Here is a 23,251-nt window from a genome sequence, read left to right on the forward strand (position 1 = left end):
CTGGAGGAGACACATATGACATCACAGGGATTACTATGTACAGCACCGCCCCCTGCTGGAGGAGACACATATGACATCACAGGGTTTACTATGTCTGTACAGCACCGCCCCCTGCTGGAGGAGACACATATGACATCACAGGGTTTACTATGTACAGCACCGCCCCCTGCTGTAGGAGACACATATGACATCACAGGGATTACTATGTACAGCACCGCCCCCTGCTGGAGGAGACACATATGACATCACAGGGTTTACTATGTACAGCACCGCCCCCTGCTGGAGGAGACACATATGACATCACAGGGATTACTATGTACAGCACCGCCCCCTGATGGAGGAGACACATATGACATCACATGGTTTACTATGACTGTACAGCACCGCCCCCTGATGGAGGAGACACATATGACACCACAGGGTTTACTATGACTGTACAGCACCGCCCCCTGCTGGAGGAGACACATATGACACCACAGGGTTTACTATGACTGTACAGCACCGCCCCCTGCTGGAGGAGACACATATGACATCACAGGGTTTACTATGACTGTATAGCACCGCCCCCTGCTGGAGGAGACACATATGACATCACAGGGTTTACTATGTACAGCACCGCCCCCTGATGGAGGAGACACATATGACATCACAGGCTTTACTATGTACAGCACCGCCCCCTGCTGGAGGAGACACATATGACATCACATGGTTTACTATGTACAGCACCGCCCCCTGATGGAGGAGATACATATGACATCACAGGGTTTACTATGTACAGCACCGCCCCCTGCTGGAGGAGACACATATGACATCACAGGGATTACTATGTACAGCACCGCCCCCTGCTGGAGGAGACACATATGACATCACAGGGTTTACTATGTCTGTACAGCACCGCCCCCTGATGGAGGAGACACATATGACATCACAGGGTTTACTATGTACAGCACCGCCCCCTGCTGGAGGAGACACATATGACATCATAGGGATTACTATGTACAGCACCGCCCCCTGCTGGAGGAGACACATATGACATCACAGGGTTTACTATGTCTGTACAGCACCGCCCCCTGATGGAGGAGACACATATGACATCACAGGGTTTACTATGTACAGCACCGCCCCCTGCTGGAGGAGACACATATGACATCACAGGGTTTACTATGTACAGCACCGCTCCCTGCTGGAGGAGAAACATATGACATCACTGGTTTTACTATGTACAGCACCGCCCCCTGCTGGAGGAGACACATATGACATCACAGGGTTTACTATTACTGTACAGCACCGCCCCCTGCTGGAGGAGACACATATGACATCACAGGATTTACTATGTACAGCACCGCCCCCTGCTGGAGGAGACACATATGACACCACAGGGTTTACTATGTACAGCACCGCCCCCTGCTGGAGGAAACACATAAGACACCACAGGGTTTACTATGTCTGTACAGCACCGCCCCCTGCTGGAGGAGACACATATGACATCACAGGGTTTACTATGTACAGCACCGCCCCCTGCTGGAGGAGACACATATGACATCACAGGGTTTACTATGTACAGCACCGCCCCCTGCTGGAGGAGACACATATGACATCACAGGGTTTACTATGTACAGCACCGCCCCCTGCTGGAGGAGACACATATGACATCACAGGGTTTACTATGTACAGCACCGCCCCCTGCTGGAGGAGACACATATGACATCACAGGGTTTACTATGTCTGTACAGCACCGCCCCCTGCTGGAGGAGACACATATGACATCACAGGGATTACTATGTACAGCACCGCCCCCTGCTGGAGGAGACACATATGACATCACAGGGTTTACTATGACTGTACAGCACCGCCCCCTGCTGGAGGAGAAACATATGACATCACAGGGTTTACTATGTACAGCATCGCCCCCTGCTGGAGGAGACACATATGACATCACATGGTTTACTATGTACAGCACCGCCCCCTGTTGGAGAAGACACATATGACATCACAGGGATTACTATGTACAGCACCGCCTCCTGCTGGAGGAGACACATATGACATCACAGGGTTTACTATGTACAGCACCACCCCCTGCTGGAGGAGACACATATGACATCACAGCGTTTACTATGTACAGCACCACCCCCTGCTGGAGGAGACACATATGACATCACATGGTTTACTATGTGCAGCACCGCCCCCTGCTGGAGGAAACACATAAGACACCACAGGGTTTACTATGTACAGCACCGCCCCCTGCTGGAGGAAACACATAAGACACTACAGGGTTTACTATGTCTGTACAGCACCGCCCCCTGCTGGAGGAGACACATATGACATCACATGGTTTACTATGTACAGCACCGCCCCCTGTTGGAGAAGACACATATGACATCACAGGGATTACTATGTACAGCACCGCCCCCTGCTGGAGGAGACACATATGACATCACAGGATTTACTATGTACAGCACCGCCCCCTGCTGGAGGAGACACATATGACACCACAGGGTTTACTATGTACAGCACCGCCCCCTGCTGGAGGAGACACATATGACACCACAGGGTTTACTATGTACAGCACCGCCCCCTGCTGGAGGAGACACATATGACATCACATGGTTTACTATGACTGTACAGCACCGCCCCCTGCTGGAGGAGACACATATGACATCACAGGGTTTACTATGTACAGCACCGCCCCCTGCTGGAGGAAACACATAAGACACCACAGGGTTTACTATGTCTGTACAGCACCGCCCCCTGCTGGAGGAGACACATATGACATCACAGGGTTTACTATGTACAGCACCGTCCCCTGCTGGAGGAGACACATATGACATCACAGGGTTTACTATGTACAGCACCGCCCCCTGCTGGAGGAGACACATATGACATCACAGGGTTTACTATGTACAGCACCGCCCCCTGCTGGAGGAGACACATATGACATCACAGGATTTACTATATACAGCACCGCCCCCTGCTGGAGGAGACACATATGACATCACATGGTTTACTATGTACAGCACCGCCCCCTGCTGGAGGAGACACATATGACATCACAGGATTTACTATGTACAGCACCGCCCCTGCTGGAGGAGACACATATGACATCACAGGGTTTACTATGTACAGCACCGCCCCCTGCTGGAGGAGACACATATGACATCACAGGATTTACTATATACAGCACCGCCCCCTGCTGGAGGAGACACATATGACATCACATGGTTTACTATGTACAGCACCGCCCCCTGCTGGAGGAGACACATATGACATCACAGGATTTACTATGTACAGCACCGCCCCTGCTGGAGGAGACACATATGACATCACAGGGTTTACTATGTACAGCACCGCCCCCTGATGGAGGAGACACATATTACATCACAGGCTTTACTATGTACAGCACCGCCCCCTGCTGGAGGAGACACATATGACATCACAGGGTTTACTATGTACTGCACCGCCCCCTGATGGAGGAGACACATATGACATCACAGGGTTTACTATGTCTGTACAGCACCGCCCCCTGCTGGAGGAGACACATATGACATCACAGGGTTTACTATGTACAGCACCGTCCCCTGATGGAGGAGACACATATGACATCACAGGGTTTACTATGTACTGCACCGCCCCCTGCTGGACGAGACATATATGACATCACAGAGTTTACTATGACTGTACAGCACCGCCCCCTGCTGGAGGAGACACATATGACATCACAGGGTTTACTATATACAGCACCGCCCCCTGCTGGAGGAGACACATATGACACCACAGGGTTTACTATGACTGTACAGCACCGCCCCCTGCTGGAGGAGACACATATGACATCACAAGGTTTACTATGTACAGCACCGCCCCCTGCTGGAGGAGACACATATGACATCACAGGGTTTACTATGTACAGCATCGCCCCCTGCTGGAGGAGACACATATGACATCACAGGGATTACTATGTACAGCACCGCCCCCTGCTGGAGGAGACACATATGACATCACAGGGTTTACTATGTCTGTACAGCACCGCCCCCTGCTGGAGGAGACACATATGACATCACAGGGTTTACTATGTACAGCACCGCCCCCTGCTGTAGGAGACACATATGACATCACAGGGATTACTATGTACAGCACCGCCCCCTGCTGGAGGAGACACATATGACATCACAGGGTTTACTATGTACAGCACCGCCCCCTGCTGGAGGAGACACATATGACATCACAGGGATTACTATGTACAGCACCGCCCCCTGATGGAGGAGACACATATGACATCACATGGTTTACTATGACTGTACAGCACCGCCCCCTGATGGAGGAGACACATATGACACCACAGGGTTTACTATGACTGTACAGCACCGCCCCCTGCTGGAGGAGACACATATGACACCACAGGGTTTACTATGACTGTACAGCACCGCCCCCTGCTGGAGGAGACACATATGACATCACAGGGTTTACTATGACTGTATAGCACCGCCCCCTGCTGGAGGAGACACATATGACATCACAGGGTTTACTATGTACAGCACCGCCCCCTGATGGAGGAGACACATATGACATCACAGGCTTTACTATGTACAGCACCGCCCCCTGCTGGAGGAGACACATATGACATCACAGGGTTTACTATGTACTGCACCGCCCCCTGATGGAGGAGACACATATGACATCACAGGGTTTACTATGTCTGTACAGCACCGCCCCCTGCTGGAGGAGACACATATGACATCACAGGGTTTACTATGTACAGCACCGCCCCCTGCTGGAGGAGACACATATGACATCACAGGGTTTACTATGTACAGCACCGCTCCCTGCTGGAGGAGACACATATGACATCACAGGGTTTACTATGTACAGCACCGCCCCCTGATGGAGGAGACACATATGACATCACAGGGTTTACTATGTACAGCACCGCCCCCTGATGGAGGAGACACATATGACATCACAGGGTTTACTATGACTGTACCGCCCCCTGATGGAGGAGACACATATGACATCACAGGGTTTACTATGTACAGCACCGCCCCCTGCTGGAGGAGACACATATGACATCACAGGGGTTACTATGTACAGCACCGCCCCCTGCTGGAGGAGACACATATGACATCACAGGGTTTACTTTGTCTGTACAGTGTTGTGGAATATGTTGGCGCTATACACCTTGGACTGACCTGCAGCATGGAGGTGGAGGGTGGTGTCGCAGCTCCTCTTGGTGCTCAGGGGGTACCAGCTCTTGTCGGGGTCCTGGATCCACTCGGTGGCCTGGCAGTAGTATTGCCCGTGCTCCGCGCTGAGGGTCAGCCTGTACAGGGTGGTGGACACTTTCTCCGGGCGGGGGTCTCTGGTCATGAAGGCGGAGGCCACAGAGGTGATGGATTCCCGGGAGAGGGAGGCGATGGGCCGAGAGGACCCCGCACTGCGCTGGAACCAGGTGACCGAGACGTGAGTGTGCTGCGGAGTGACAGAGACCACCTCACAGGTCAGCACCGCACGGGCGTCCTCAGAGAGCGTCAAGTCCGCAGGGGAGAGGAGCGAAACCTGCAGGGAGTCCGGGATCACTGCCCAGAACAGGAGATATATTATTACCAGGAGGAGCTATATAATATATTATTACCAGGAGGAGCTATATAATATATTATTACCAGGAGGAGCTATATTATTTTATTACCAGGAGGAGCTATACAATATATTATTACCATGAGGAGCTATATAAGATAATATTACCAGGAGGAGCTATATAATATATTATTCCCAGGAGGAGATATATAATATATTATTACCAGGAGGAGCTATACAATATATTATTACCAGGAGGAGATATATAAGATAATATTACCAGGAGGAGATATATAAGATATTATTACCAGGAGGAGCTATATAATATATTATTTCCAGGAGGAGATATATAATATATTATTACCAGGAGGAGATATATAAGATATTATTACCAGGAGGAGCTATATAATATATTATTCCCAGGAGGAGATATATAATATATTATTACCAGGAGGAGCTATACAATATATTATTACCAGGAGGAGATATATAAGATAATATTACCAGGAGGAGATATATAAGATATTATTACCAGGAGGAGCTATATAATATATTATTTCCAGGAGGAGATATATAATATATTATTACAAGGAGGAGATATATAAGATATTATTACCAGGAGGAGCTATATAATATATTATTCCCAGGAGGAGATATATAATATATTATTACCAGGAGGAGCTATATAATATATTATTACCTGGAGGAGATATATAATATATTATTACCAGGAGGAGATATATAATATATTATTACCAGGAGGAGATATATAATATATTATTACCAGGAGGAGCTATATAATATATAATTCCCAGGAGGAGATATATAATATATTATTACCAGGAGGAGATATATAATATATTATTACCAGGAGGAGATATATAATATATTATTACCAGGGGGAGCTATATAATATATTATTACCAGGAGGAGATATATAGTATATTACCAGGAGGAGATATATAATATATTATTACCAGGAGGAGCTATATAATATATTATTACCTGGAGGAGATATATATTATATTATTACCAGGAGGAGATATACAATACTCTATATTATTACCAGGAGGAGATATATAATATATTATTACCAGAAGGAGCTATATAATATATTATTCCCAGGAGGAGCTATATAATATATTATTACCAGGAGGAGCTATATAATATATTATTCCCAGGAGGAGCTATATAACATAATATTACCAGGAGGAGATATATAAGATATTATTACCAGGAGGAGATATATAATATATTATTACCAGAAGGAGCTATATAATATATTATTCCCAGGAGGAGCTATATAAGATAATATTACCAGGAGGAGCTATATAATATATTATTCCCAGGAGGAGATATATAATATATTATTACCAGGAGGAGATATATAAGATATTATTACCAGGAGGAGATATATATTATATTATTACCAGGAGGAGATATATAATATATTATTCCCAGGAGGAGCTATATAAGATAATATTACCAGGAGGAGCTATATAATATATTATTCCCAGGAAGAGATATATAATATATTATTACCAGGAGGAGCTATATAATATATTATTACCTGGAGGAGATATATAATATATTATTCCCAGGAGGAGCTATATAAGATAATATTACCAGGAGGAGCTATATAATATATTATTCCCAGGAAGAGATATATAATATATTATTACCAGGAGGAGATATATAATATATTATTACCAGGAGGAGCTATATAATATATTATTACCAGGAGGAGATATATAATGTATTATTACCAGGAGGAGATATATAATATATTATTACCAGGAGGAGATATATAATATATTATTACCAGAAGGAGATATATAATATATTATTACCAGGAGGAGATATATAATATATTATTACCAGGAGGAGATATATAATATATTATTACCAGGAGGAGATATATAATATATTATTACCAGGAGGAGATATATAATATATTATTACCAGGAGGAGATATATATTATATTATTACCAGGAGGAGATATATAATATATTATTACCATGAGGAGATATATAATATATTACCAGGAGGAGATATATAATATATTATTACCAGGAGGAGATATACAATACTGTATATTATTACCAGGAGGAGCTATATATCGTTATACATTATATTATTACCAGGAGGAGATATATAATATATTATTACCAGGAGGAGCTATATATCGTTATACATTATATTATTACCAGGAGGAGATATATAATATATTATTACCAGGAGGAGCTATATAATATATTATTACCAGGAGGAGCTATATAATATATTATTACCAGGAGGAGCTATATAATATATTATTACCAGGAGGAGATATATAATATATTATTACCAGGAGGAGATATATATTATATTATTACCAGGAGGAGATATATAATATATTATTACCAGGAGGAGATATACAATACTGTATATTATTACCAGGAGGAGCTATATAATATATTATTACCAGGAGGAGATATATAATATATATTATTACCAGGAGGAGATATATAATATATATTATTACCAGGAGGAGCTATATATCGTTATACATTATATTATTACCAGGATGAGCTATATAATATATTATTACCAGGAGGAGATATATAATATATTATTACCAGGAGGAGATATATATTATATTATTACCAGGAGGAGATATACAATACTCTATATTATTACCAGGAGGAGCTATATAATATATTATTACCAGGAGGAGATATATATTATATTATTACCAGGAGGAGCTATATAATATATTATTACCAGGAGGAGATATATATTATATTATTACCAGGAGGAGATATACAATACTCTATATTATTACCAGGAGGAGATATATAATATATATTATTACCAGGAGGGGATATATAATATATTATTACCAGGAGGAGATATATAATATATTATTACCAGGAGGAGATATATATTATATTATTACCAGGAGGGGATATATAATATATATTATTACCAGGAGGGGATATATAATATATTATTACCAGGAGGAGATATATATTATATTATTACCAGGAGGAGCTATATAATATATTATTACCAGGAGGAGATATATAATATATATTATTACCAGGAGGAGCTATATATTATATTATTACCAGGAGGAGATATATATTATATTATTATGTTAGCCAAACTAACTAAGTAATAGTACCATAGGCCACTATAACATACTCTCACCAAAAACAATGAGGCCAAATATGGAAAAAATTCATATACTTTATTGAAAGAACAATAAAAACTTATGTTAAAAAATGACATAACAATAATGGATCGGTGGTCATACAACACACACTGCAAAAGAATGATGAGAATGTCCCGTACGACTAAACAGAATGTACAAAATACAAAAGGTCTCATTCAAAATGGTGGCGTACCACATGGAATATGTCAATATACAAATACATAACATGTATAGGAAATGAGACTATGAGAAACGAGAATCGAATACAAAGAAAGGAAAAAGCAAACAAATTCTGGTCATGCACCCTATCCTGGGACAGCTCACCTACCCCCAACGCGTTTTCGCTTGCCGCTTCGTCAGGGAGCGTGTCCACTATTCCATGTGGTACGCCACCATTTTGAATGAGACCTTTTGTATTTTGTACATTCTGTTTAGTCGTACGGGACATTCTCATCATTCTTTTGCAGTGTGTGTTGTATGACCACCGATCCATTATTGTTATGTAATTTTTTAACATAAGTTTTTATTGTTCTTTCAATAAAGTATATGAATTTTTTCCATATTTGGCCTCATTGTTTTTGGTGAGATAATATATTATTACCAGGAGGAGATATATAATATATTATTACCAGGAGGAGATATATAATATATTATTACCAGGAGGAGATATATAATATATTATTACCAGGAGGAGATATATCATATATAATTACCAGGAGGAGATATATAATATATTATTACCAGGAGGAGATATATAATATATTATTACCAGGAGGAGATATATAATATATTATTACCAGGAGGAGATATATAATATATTATTACCAGGAGGAGATATATAATATATTATTACCAGGAGGAGATATATAATATATTATTACCAGGAGGAGATATATAATATATTATTACCAGGAGGAGATATATAATATATTATTACCAGGAGGAGATGTATAATATATTATTACCAGGAGGAGATGTATAATATATTATTACCAGGAGGAGATGTATAATATATTATTACCAGGAGGAGATATATAATATATTATTACCAGGAGGAGATATATAATATATTATTACCAGGAGGAGATATATCATATATATTATTACCAGGAGGAGATATATAATATATTATTACCAGGAGGAGATATATAATATATTATTACCAGGAGGAGATATATAATATATATTATTACCAGGAGGAGATATATATTATATTATTACCAGGAGGAGATATATATTATATTATTACCAGGAGGAGATATATAATATATATTATTACCAGGAGGAGATATATATTATATTATTACCAGGAGGAGATATATATTATATTATTACCAGGAGGAGCTATATAATATATTATTACCAGGAGGAGATATATATTATATTATTACCAGGAGGAGATATATAATATATTATTACCAGGAGGAGATATACAATACTGTATATTATTACCAGGAGGAGCTATATAATATATTATTACCAGGAGGAGATATATCATATATATTATTACCAGGAGGAGATATATAATATATTATTACCAGGAGGAGATATATAATATATTATTACCAGGAGGAGATATATAATATATTATTACCAGGAGTAGATATATAATATATTATTACCAGGAGGAGATATATATTATATTATTACCAGGAGGAGATATACAATACTCTATATTATTACCAGGAGGAGCTATATAATATATTATTACCAGGAGGAGATATATATTATATTATTACCAGGAGGAGCTATATAATATATTATTACCAGGAGGAGATATATATTATATTATTACCAGGAGGAGATATACAATACTCTATATTATTACCAGGAGGAGATATATAATATATATTATTACCAGGAGGGGATATATAATATATTATTACCAGGAGGGGATATATAATATATTATTACCAGGAGGGGTGTTACGCCGAGCGCTCCGGGTCCCCGCTCCTCCCCGGAGCGCTCGCTACACTCCTCTCACTGCAGCGCTCCGGTCGGTTCCACGGACCCGGGGCGCTGCGATACCGCCTCTGGCCGGGATGCGATTCGCGATGCGGGTAGCGCCCGCTCGCGATGCGCACCCCGGCTCCCGTACCTGACTCGCTCTCCGTCAGTTCTGTCCCGGCGCGCGCGGCCCCCGCTCCCTAGGGCGCGCGCGCGCCGGGTCTTTGCGATTTAAAGGGCCACTGCGCCGCTGATTGGCGCAGTGGTTCCAATTAGTGTTTACACCTGTGCACTTCCCTATATCACCTCACTTCCCCTTCACTCCCTCGCCGGATCTTGTTGCCTTAGTGCCAGTGAAAGCGTTTCCTTGTATGTTCCTAGCCTGTGTTCCAGACCTCCTGCCGTTGCCCCTGACTACGATCCTTGCTGCCTGCCCCGACCTTCTGCTACGTCCGACCTTGCTTCTGTCTACTCCCTTGTACCGCGCCTATCTTCAGCACCAGAGAGGTTGAGCCGTTGCTAGGGGATACGACCTGGTCACTACCGCCGCAGCAAGACCATCCCGCTTTGCGGCGGGCTCTGGTGAAAACCAGTAGTGACTTAGAACCGATCCTCTAGCACGGTCCACGCCAATCCCTCTCTGGCACAGAGGATCCACTACCTGCCAGCCGGCATCGTGACAGTAGATCCGGCCATGGATCCCGCTGAAGTTCCTCTGCCAGTTGTCGCTGACCTCACCACGGTGGTCGCCCAGCAGTCACAACAGATTGCGCAACAAGGCCAACAGCTGTCTCAACTGACTGTTATGCTACAACAGTTACTACCACAGCTCCAGCAACCATCTCCTCCGCCAGCTCCTGTACCTCCTCCGCAGCGAGTGGCCGCTTCTGGACTACGACTATCCTTGCCGGATAAATTTGATGGGGACTCTAAGCTTTGCCGTGGCTTCCTTTCCCAATGTTCATTACACTTGGAGATGATGTCGGACCAGTTCCCCACTGAAAGGTCTAAGGTGGCTTTCGTAGTCAGCCTGCTGTCTGGAAAAGCCCTGGCTTGGGCCACACCGCTCTGGGACCGCAATGACCCCGTCACTGCCTCTGTACACTCCTTCTTCTCGGAGATTCGAAGTGTCTTTGAGGAACCTGCCCGAGCCTCTTCTGCTGAGACTGCCCTGTTGAACCTGGTCCAGGGTAATTCTTCCGTTGGCGAGTATGCCGTACAATTCCGTACTCTTGCTTCTGAGTTATCCTGGAACAATGAGGCCCTCTGCGCGACCTTTAAAAAAGGCCTATCCAGCAACATTAAAGATGTTCTGGCCGCACGAGAAATGCCTGCTAATCTTCATGAACTTATTCACCTAGCCACTCGCATTGACATGCGTTTTTCCGAAAGGCGTCAGGAGCTCCGCCAAGATATGGACTCTGTTCGCACGAGGCGTTTCTTCTCCTCGGCTCCTCTCTCCTCTGGTTCCCTGCAATCTGTTCCTGTGCCTCCCGCCGTGGAGGCTATGCAGGTCGACCGGTCTCGCCTGACATCTCAAGAGAGGACACGACGCCGCATGGAGAACCTCTGCCTGTACTGTGCTAGTACCGAACACTTCCTGAGGGATTGTCCTATCCGCCCTCCCCGCCTGGAAAGACGTACCCTGACTCCGCACAAAGGTGAGACAATCCTTGATGTCCACTCTGCTTCTCCACGTCTTACTGTGCCTGTGCGGATGTCTGCCTCTGCCTTCTCCTTCTCTTCTGTGGCCTTCTTGGACTCTGGATCTGCAGGAAATTTTATTTTGGCCTCTCTCGTCAACAGGTTCAACATCCCAGTGACCAGTCTCACCAGACCCCTTTACATCAATTGTATAAACAATGAAAGATTGGACTGTTCCATACGTTTCCGCACGGAGCCCCTTCTAATGAGCATCGGATCTCATCACGAGAGGATTGAACTTTTGGTCCTCCCCAATTGCACCTCGGAAATTCTCCTTGGACTTCCCTGGCTTCAACTTCATTCCCCAACCCTGGATTGGTCCACTGGGGAGATCAAGAGTTGGGGGCCCTCTTGTTCCAAGGACTGTCTAAAACCGGTTCCCAGTAACCCTTGCCGTAACTCTGTACTTCCTCCAGTAACCGGTCTCCCTAAGGCCTATATGGACTTCGCGGATGTTTTCTGCAAAAAACAAGCGGAGACTCTACCTCCTCACAGGCCTTATGATTGTCCTATCGACCTCCTCCCGGGCACTACTCCACCCCGGGGCAGAATTTATCCTCTCTCTGCCCCAGAGACTCTTGCCATGTCTGAATACGTCCAGGAGAATCTAAAAAAGGGCTTTATCCGTAAATCCTCCTCTCCTGCCGGAGCCGGATTTTTCTTTGTGTCCAAAAAAGATGGCTCTCTACGTCCTTGCATTGACTACCGCGGACTTAATAAAATCACGGTTAAGAACCGCTACCCCTTACCCCTCATCTCTGAACTCTTTGATCGCCTCCAAGGTGCCCACATCTTTACTAAATTGGACTTAAGAGGCGCCTATAACCTCATCCGCATCAGAGAGGGGGATGAGTGGAAAACAGCATTTAACACCAGAGATGGACACTTTGAGTATCTGGTCATGCCCTTTGGCCTGTGCAACGCCCCTGCTGTCTTCCAGGACTTTGTTAATGAAATTTTTCGTGATCTGTTATACTCCTGTGTTGTTGTATATCTTGATGATATCCTAATTTTTTCGGCCAATCTAGAAGAACACCGCCAGCATGTCCGTATGGTTCTTCAGAGACTTCGTGACAATCAACTCTATGCTAAAATTGAGAAATGTCTGTTTGAATGCCAATCTCTTCCTTTTCTAGGATACTTGGTCTCTGGCCAGGGACTACAAATGGATCCAGATAAACTCTCTGCCGTCTTAGATTGGCCACGCCCCTCCGGACTCCGTGCCATCCAACGTTTTTTGGGGTTCGCCAATTATTACAGGCAATTTATTCCACATTTTTCTACCATTGTGGCTCCTATTGTGGCTTTAACCAAAAAAAATGCCGATCCCAAGTCTTGGCCTCCTCAAGCGGAAGACGCCTTTAAACGACTCAAGTCTGCCTTCTCTTCGGCTCCCGTGCTCTCCAGACCTGACCCATCTAAACCCTTCCTATTGGAGGTTGATGCCTCCTCAGTGGGAGCTGGAGCTGTCCTTCTACAAAAAAACTCTTCCGGGCATGCTGTTACTTGTGGGTTTTTTTCTAGGACCTTCTCTCCGGCGGAGAGGAACTACTCCATCGGGGATCGAGAGCTTCTAGCCATTAAATTAGCACTTGAGGAATGGAGGCATCTGCTGGAGGGATCAAGATTTCCAGTTATTATTTACACCGATCACAAGAACCTCTCATACCTCGAGTCTGCCCAACGGCTGAATCCTCGTCAGGCCAGGTGGTCTCTGTTCTTTGCCCGATTTAATTTTGAAATTCACTTTCGGCCTGCTGATAAGAACATTAGGGCCGATGCTCTCTCTCGTTCCTCAGATGCTTCTGAAATTGAACTCTCTCCTCAACACATCATTCCTCCTGACTGCCTGATTTCCACTTCTCCAGCCTCCATCAGGCAAGCTCCTCCAGGAAGGACCTTTGTTTCTCCACGCCAACGCCTCGGAATCCTCAAATGGGGTCACTCCTCCCATCTCGCAGGTCATGCGGGCATCAAGAAATCTGTGCAACTCATCTCTCGCTTCTATTGGTGGCCGACTCTAGAGACTGATGTGGTGGACTTTGTGCGAGCCTGCACTATCTGTGCCCGGGATAAGACTCCTCGCCAGAAGCCCGCTGGTTTTCTTCTTCCTCTGCCTGTTCCCGAACAACCTTGGTCTCTGATTGGTATGGATTTTATTACTGACTTACCCCCATCCCATGGCAACACTGTTATTTGGGTGGTCGTTGATCGATTCTCCAAAATGGCACATTTCATCCCTCTTCCTGGTCTTCCTTCAGCGCCTCAGTTGGCTAAACAATTTTTTGTACACATTTTTCGTCTTCACGGGTTGCCTACGCAGATCGTCTCGGATAGAGGCGTCCAATTTGTGTCTAAATTCTGGAGGGCTCTCTGTAAACAACTCAAGATTAAATTAAATTTTTCTTCTGCATACCATCCTCAATCCAATGGACAAGTAGAAAGAATTAACCAGATCTTGGGTGACTATTTACGACATTTTGTTTCCTCCCGCCAGGATGACTGGGCAGATCTTCTACCTTGGGCCGAATTCTCGTATAATTTCAGAATCTCTGAATCTTCCTCCAAATCCCCGTTTTTCGTGGTGTACGGCCGTCACCCTCTTCCCCCCCTCCCTACCCCCTTGCCCTCTGGTCTGCCCGCTGTGGATGAAATTTCTCGTGATCTTTCCATCATATGGAGAGAGACCCAAAATTCTCTCTTACAGGCTTCTTCACGCATGAAGAGATTCGCGGATAAGAAAAGAAGAGCTCCTCCCATTTTTTCCCCTGGAGACAAGGTATGGCTCTCCGCCAAATATGTCCGCTTCCGTGTCCCTAGCTATAAGTTGGGACCACGCTATCTTGGTCCTTTCAAGATTTTGCGCCAGATTAATCCTGTCTCTTACAAACTTCTTCTTCCTCCTTCTCTTCGTATTCCTAATGCCTTTCATGTTTCTCTTCTTAAACCACTTATCATTAACCGTTTCTCTCCCAAATCTGTTCCCCCCACTCCTGTCTCCGGCTCCTCGGACATCTTCTCCGTCAAAGAAATTTTAGCATCTAAAAAGGTCAGAGGGAAAACCTTCTTTTTAGTGGATTGGGAGGGTTGTGGTCCAGAAGAGAGGTCCTGGGAACCTGAGGACAATATCCTGGACAAAAGTCTGGTCCTCAGGTTCTCAGGCTCCAAGAAGAGGGGGAGACCCAAGGGGGGGGGGTACTGTTACGCCGAGCGCTCCGGGTCCCCGCTCCTCCCCGGAGCGCTCGCTACACTCCTCTCACTGCAGCGCTCCGGTCGGTTCCACGGACCCGGGGCGCTGCGATACCGCCTCTGGCCGGGATGCGATTCGCGATGCGGGTAGCGCCCGCTCGCGATGCGCACCCCGGCTCCCGTACCTGACTCGCTCTCCGTCAGTTCTGTCCCGGCGCGCGCGGCCCCGCTCCCTAGGGCGCGCGCGCGCCGGGTCTTTGCGATTTAAAGGGCCACTGCGCCGCTGATTGGCGCAGTGGTTCCAATTAGTGTTTACACCTGTGCACTTCCCTATATCACCTCACTTCCCCTTCACTCCCTCGCCGGATCTTGTTGCCTTAGTGCCAGTGAAAGCGTTTCCTTGTGTGTTCCTAGCCTGTGTTCCAGACCTCCTGCCGTTGCCCCTGACTACGATCCTTGCTGCCTGCCCCGACCTTCTGCTACGTCCGACCTTGCTTCTGTCTACTCCCTTGTACCGCGCCTATCTTCAGCAGCCAGAGAGGTTGAGCCGTTGCTAGGGGATACGACCTGGTCACTACCGCCGCAGCAAGACCATCCCGCTTTGCGGCGGGCTCTGGTGAAAACCAGTAGTGACTTAGAACCGATCCTCTAGCACGGTCCACGCCAATCCCTCTCTGGCACAGAGGATCCACTACCTGCCAGCCGGCATCGTGACAAGGGGATATATAATATATTATTACCAGGAGGAGATATATATTATATTATTACCAGGAGGAGCTATATATCGTTATACATTATATTATTACCAGGAGGAGCTATATAATATATTATTACCAGGAGGGGATATATAATATATTATTACCAGGAGGAGATATATAATATATTATTACCAGGAGGAGATATATATCGTTATACATTATATTATTACCAGGAGGAGCTATATATCGTTATACATTATATTATTACCAGGAGGAGCTATATAATATATTATTATGTTAGCCAAACTAACTAAGTAATAGTACCATAGGCCACTATAACATACTCTCACCAAAAACAATGAGGCCAAATATGGAAAAAATTCATATACTTTATTGAAAGAACAATAAAAACTTATGTTAAAAAATGACATAACAATAATGGATCGGTGGTCATACAACACACACTGCAAAAGAATGATGAGAATGTCCCGTACGACTAAACAGAATGTACAAAATACAAAAGGTCTCATTCAAAATGGTGGCGTACCACATGGAATATGTCAATATACAAATACATAACATGTATAGGAAATGAGACTATGAGAAACGAGAATCGAATACAAAGAAAGGAAAAAGCAAACAAATTCTGGTCATGCACCCTATCCTGGGACAGCTCACCTACCCCCAACGCGTTTTCGCTTGCCGCTTCGTCAGGGAGCGTGTCCACTATTCCATGTGGTACGCCACCATTTTGAATGAGACCTTTTGTATTTTGTACATTCTGTTTAGTCGTACGGGACATTCTCATCATTCTTTTGCAGTGTGTGTTGTATGACCACCGATCCATTATTGTTATGTAATTTTTTAACATAAGTTTTTATTGTTCTTTCAATAAAGTATATGAATTTTTTCCATATTTGGCCTCATTGTTTTTGGTGAGATAATATATTATTACCAGGAGGAGATATATAATATATTATTACCAGGAGGAGATAAATAATATATTATTACCAGGAGGAGATATATAATATATTATTACCAGGAGGAGATATATAATATATTATTACCAGGAGGAGATATATCATATATAATTACCAGGAGGAGATATATAATATATTATTACCAGGAGGAGATATATAATATATTATTACCAGGAGGAGATATATAATATATTATTACCAGGAGGAGATATATAATATATATTATTACCAGGAGGGGATATATAATATATTATTACCAGGAGGAGATATATAATATATTATTACCAGGAGGAGATATATAATATATTATTACCAGGAGGAGATGTATAATATATTATTACCAGGAGGAGATATATAATATATTATTACCAGGAGGAGATATATAATATATTATTACCAGGAGGAGATATATAATATATTATTACCAGGAGGAGATGTATAATATATTATTACCAGGAGGAGATGTATAATATATTATTACCAGGAGGAGATATATAATATATTATTACCAGGAGGAGATATATAAGATATTATTACCAGGAGGAGATATATAATATATTATTACCAGGAGGAGATATATAATATATTATTACCAGGAGGAGATGTATAATATATTATTACCAGGAGGAGATATATAAGATATTATTACCAGGAGGAGATATATAATATATTATTACCAGGAGGAGATATATAATATATTATTACCAGGAGGAGATATATATTATATTATTACCAGGAGGGGATATATAATATATTATTACCAGGAGGAGATATATAATATATTATTACCAGGAGGAGATATATAATATATTATTACCAGGAGGAGATATATAATATATATTATTACCAGAAGGAGATATATAATATATATTATTACCAGAAGGAGATATATAATATATTATTACCAGGAGGAGATATATAATATATATTATTACCAGGAGGAGATATATAATATATTATTACCAGGAGGAGATATATAATATATTATTACCAGGAGGAGATATATAATATATATTATTACCAGGAGGAGATATATAATATATTATTACCAGGAGGAGATATATAATATATATTATTACCAGGAGGAGATATATAATATATTATTACCAGGAGGAGCTATATAATATATTATTACCAGGAGGAGATATATAATATATATTATTACCAGGAGGAGATATATAATATATTACCAGGAGGGGATATATAATATATTATTACCAGGAGGAGATATATAATATATTATTACCAGGAGGAGATATATATTATATTATTACCAGGAGGAGATATATAATATATTATTACCAGGAGGAGATATATAATATATTATTACCAGGAGGAGATATATAATATATTATTACCAGGAGGAGATATATAATATATATTATTACCAGGAGGAGATATATAATATATTATTACCAGGAGGAGCTATATAATATATTATTACCAGGAGGAGATATATAATATATTATTACCAGGAGGAGATATATAATATATATTATTTCCAGGAGGAGATATATAATATATTATTACCAGGAGGAGATATATAATATATTATTACCAGGAGGAGATATATATTATATTATTACCAGGAGGGGATATATAATATATTATTACCAGGAGGAGATATATAATATATTATTACCAGGAGGAGATATATAATATATATTATTACCAGGAGGAGATATATAATATATATTATTACCAGGAGGAGATATATCATATATAATTACCAGGAGGAGATATATAATATATTATTACCAGGAGGAGATATATAATATATATTATTACCAGGAGGAGATATATAATATATTATTACCAGGAGAAATTATATATCATTATACATTGTATTATTACCAGGAGGAGTTATATATTGTTATAAATTATATTATTAGTAGGAGGAGTTATACGGTCCAGGAGGAGGAGTTACATGGACTAGGATGAGGAGTTATATTATAAGTAGGAGGAGTTATATGGAGTAGGAGGGGGTTATATTATTAGTAGGAGGAGTTAAATGGAGTAAGAGAATGAGTTATATGGGCCAGGAGGAGGAGTTATATTGTTAGTAGGATGAGGGTTATATTTATTAGTAGGAGGAGTTATATGGAGGAGGTGTTATATATAGGGGAGGGTTTTATGTGTGATAGGAGATGTTATATAAGAAGTTAGAAAAAGTTATATGGTCCAGGAGGAGGAGTTACATGGATTAGGTTGAGGAGTTATATTATAAGTAGGAGGAGTTATATGGAGTAGTAGGAGGAGTTATATTAGTAGGAGGGGTTTGAATAGGAGGAGGAGTTATATTAGTAGGAGGAGATGTTTAGAGCAGGAGGGGGAGTTATATTATTAGTAGGAGGAGTTAGAGTAGGAGGAGGAGTTATATTATTAGTACGGAGGGGTTAGAGTAGTAGGAGAAATTATATTATTAGTAGGGGGAGTTAGTTAGATTAAGAGGAGGAGTTATACTATTAGTAGGAGGAGTTAGAGTAGCAGAATAGGAGGAGGGATTACAGTATTGGTAAAAGGAGTTATGTGAATGGTAGTAGTAGAAGTTTTACAGAGTAGTATGTGGAGTAAAACAGATCAGTGGGAGGAGTTATACAGAGTAGTAGAAGGAGTTATATACAGCAGTGGGAGGAGTTATACATATCAGTGGGAGGAGTTATACAGAGAAGTAGAAGGAGTTATATACAGCAGTGGGAGGAGTTATACATATCAGTGGGAGGAGTTATACAGAGTAGTAGAAGGAGTTATATACAGCAGTGGGAGGAGTTATACATATCAGTGGGAGGAGTTATACAGAGAAGTAGAAGGAGTTATGTACAGATCATTGGGAGGAGTTATACATATCAGTGGGAGGAGTTATACAGAGTAGTAGAAGGAGTTATATACAGCAGTGGGAGGAGTTATACATATCAGTGGGAGGAGTTATACAGAGAAGTAGAAGGAGTTATGTACAGATCATTGGGAGGAGTTATACATATCAGTGGGAGGAGTTATACAGAGTAGTAGAAGGAGTTATATACAGATCATTGGGAGGAGTTATACATATCAGTGGGAGGAGTTATACAGAGTAGTAGAAGGAGTTATATACAGCAGTGGGAGGAGTTATACATATCAGTGGGAGGAGTTATACAGAGAAGTAGAAGGAGTTATGTACAGATCATTGGGAGGAGTTATACATATCAGTGGGATGAGTTATACAGAGTAGTAGAAGGAGTTATATACAGATCATTGGGAGGAGTTATACATATCAGTGGGAGGAGTTATACAGAGTAGTAGAAGGAGTTATATACAGCAGTGGGAGGAGTTGTACATATCAGTGGGAGGAGTTATACAGAGAAGTAGAAGGAGTTATGTACAGATCATTGGGAGGAGTTATACATATCAGTGGGAGGAGTTATACAGAGTAGTAGAAGGAGTTATATACAGATCATTGGGAGGAGTTATACATTTCAGTGGGAGGAGTTATACAGAGTAGTAGAAGGAGTTATATACAGATCATTGGGAGGAGTTATACAGATCATTGGGAGGAGTTATACATATCAGTGGGAGGAGTTATACAGAGTAGTAGAAGGAGTTATATACAGATCATTGGGAGGAGTTATACAGATCATTGGGAGGAGTTATACAGAGCAGTGGAAGGAGTTATACAGAGTAGTAGAAGGAGCTATGTACAGCAGTGGGAGGAGTTATACAGAGCAGTGGGAGGAGTTATACAGAGCAGTGGGAGATGTTATACAGATCAGTGGGAGGAGTTATACAGATCAGTGGGAGGAGTTATACAGATCAGTGGGAGGAGTTATACAGATCAGTGGGAGGAGTTATAAAGATCAGTGGGAGGAGTCATACAGAGCAGTGGGAGGACTTGATCAGAGCAGTTGGAGGAGATATTGAGAGTAGTAGAAGGAGTTATACAGAGCAGTGGGAGGAGTTAAACATATAAGTGGGAGGAGTTTTACATATAAGTGGGAGGATTTATACAGAGGGGTAGAGGAGCTAAACATAACAGTGGGAGGGGTTATACAGAGCAGAGGGAGGAGTTATACAGAGTGGAAGGAGGAGTTATACAGAGTGGAAGGAGGAGTTATATAGAGTGGAAAGAGAAGTTATACAGAGTGGAAAGAGAAGTTATACAGAGCAGTGGAAGGCGTTATACAGAGTGGTAGGATGAGTTATACAGAGCAATGGGAGGAGTTATACAGAGTGATAGGAGGAGTTAAACAGAGTAGTAGTAGTTATAATGAGTAGTAGAGTTATACTGAGCAGTGGGAGGAGTGCTACAGAGAAGTAGGAGTTATGGAGAGCAAGGGGAGGAGTTATACACAGTTGTGGGAGGAGTTATACAGAGTAGTAAGATTTATGCTGAGCAGTGGGAGGAGTTATAGAGAGCAATGGGAGGGGTTATGCTGAGCAGTGGGAGGAGTTATACTGAGTTGTGGGAGGCATTATACAGAGTAGCAGGAGTTATGCTTAGCAGTGGGTGGAGTTAGAGAGCAGTGGGTGGAGTTAGAACAGTGGGGGGAGTTATTGAGAGCAGTGGGAGGAGTAATATATGTAATGAGCGGATGTTGTGGTGGAGTTATAGAGAGCAGTGGGAAGAGTTATACTGATCAGTGGGAGGAGTTATAGAGCAGTGGGAGGAGTAATATATGTAATGAGCAGATGTTGTGGAGGAGTTATACTGAGCAGTGGGAAGAGTTATACTGATCAGTGGGAGGTGTTATAGAGAGCAGTGGGAGGAGTTATAGAGAGCAGTGGGTGGAGTAATATATGTAATGAGCAGATGTTGTGGAGGAGTTATACTGAGCAGTGGGAGGAGTTATAGAGAGCAGTGGGAGGAGTTATATATGTAATGAGCGGATGTTGTGGTGGAGTTATACTGAGCAGTGGGAGGAGTTATATATGTAATGAGCAGATGTTGTGGTGGAGTTATACTGATCAATGGGAGGAGTTATAGAGAGCAGTGGGAGGTGTTATAGAGAGCAGTGGGAGGAGTAATATATGTAATGAGCGGATGTTGTGGAGGAGTTATACTGATCAGTGGGAGGAGTTATAGAGAGCAGTGGGAGGAGTTATAGAGAGCAGTGGGAGGAGTTATAGAGAGCACTGGGCGGAGTAATATATGTAATGAGCAGATGTTGTGGAGGAGTTATACTGATCAGTGGGAGGAGTTAATATATATAATGATCAGATGTTGTGGAGGAGTTATACTGAGCAGTGGGAGGAGTTATAGAGAGCAGTGGGAGGAGTTATGCTGAGCAGTGGGAGGAGTTATACTGAGCAGTGGGAGGAGTTATATATATAATGAGCAGATGTTGTGGAGGAGTTATACTGAGCAGTGGGAGGAGTTATAGAGAGCAGTGGGAGGAGTTATGCTGAGCAGTGGGAGGAGTTATATATATAATGATCAGATGTTGTGGAGGAGTTATACTGAGCAGTGGGAGGAGTTATACTGAGCAGTGGGAGGAGTTATATAATGATCAGATGTTGTGGAGGAGTTATACTGAGCAGTGGGAGGAGTTATATATATATAATGATCAGATGTTGTGGAGGAGTTATACTGAGCAGTGGGAGGAGTTATAGAGAGCATTGGGAGGAGTTATGCTGAGCAGTGGGAGGAGTTATACTGAGCAGTGGGAGGAGTTATATATATAATGAGCAGATGTTGTGGAGGAGTTATACTGAGCAGTGGGAGGAGTTATAGAGAGCAGTGGGAGGAGTTATGCTGAGCAGTGGGAGGAGTTATATATATAATGATCAGATGTTGTGGAGGAGTTATACTGAGCAGTGGGAGGAGTTATACTGAGCAGTGGGAGGAGTTATATAATGATCAGATGTTGTGGAGGAGTTATACTGAGCAGTGGGAGGAGTTATAGAGAGCAGTGGGAGGAGTTATATAATGATCAGATGTTGTGGAGGAGTTATAAAGAGCAGTGGGAGGAGTTATGCTGAGCAGTGGGAGGAGTTATAC

The 23,251-nt window shown here is 42.4% G+C and overlaps 1 protein-coding gene across 2 annotated transcripts in view; it reads right to left on the bottom strand.

The window, feature by feature from the left end:
* LOC130343442 (immunoglobulin superfamily member 3-like) overlaps positions 1-23,251 on the bottom strand; it is a 96,939-nt gene that overhangs the window by 31,319 nt on the left and 42,369 nt on the right. For both annotated transcript variants that reach the window (XM_056554353.1, XM_056554352.1), the window contains exon 3: positions 5,181-5,567. In XM_056554353.1, coding sequence (XP_056410328.1) covers positions 5,181-5,567 — 387 coding nt within the window. The remainder of the gene's footprint in view (positions 1-5,180; positions 5,568-23,251) is intronic.

The sequence above is a fragment of the Hyla sarda genome, unplaced genomic scaffold (genome assembly GCF_029499605.1).
Source record: "Hyla sarda isolate aHylSar1 unplaced genomic scaffold, aHylSar1.hap1 scaffold_680, whole genome shotgun sequence".
Lineage (NCBI taxonomy): Eukaryota > Metazoa > Chordata > Amphibia > Anura > Hylidae > Hyla > Hyla sarda.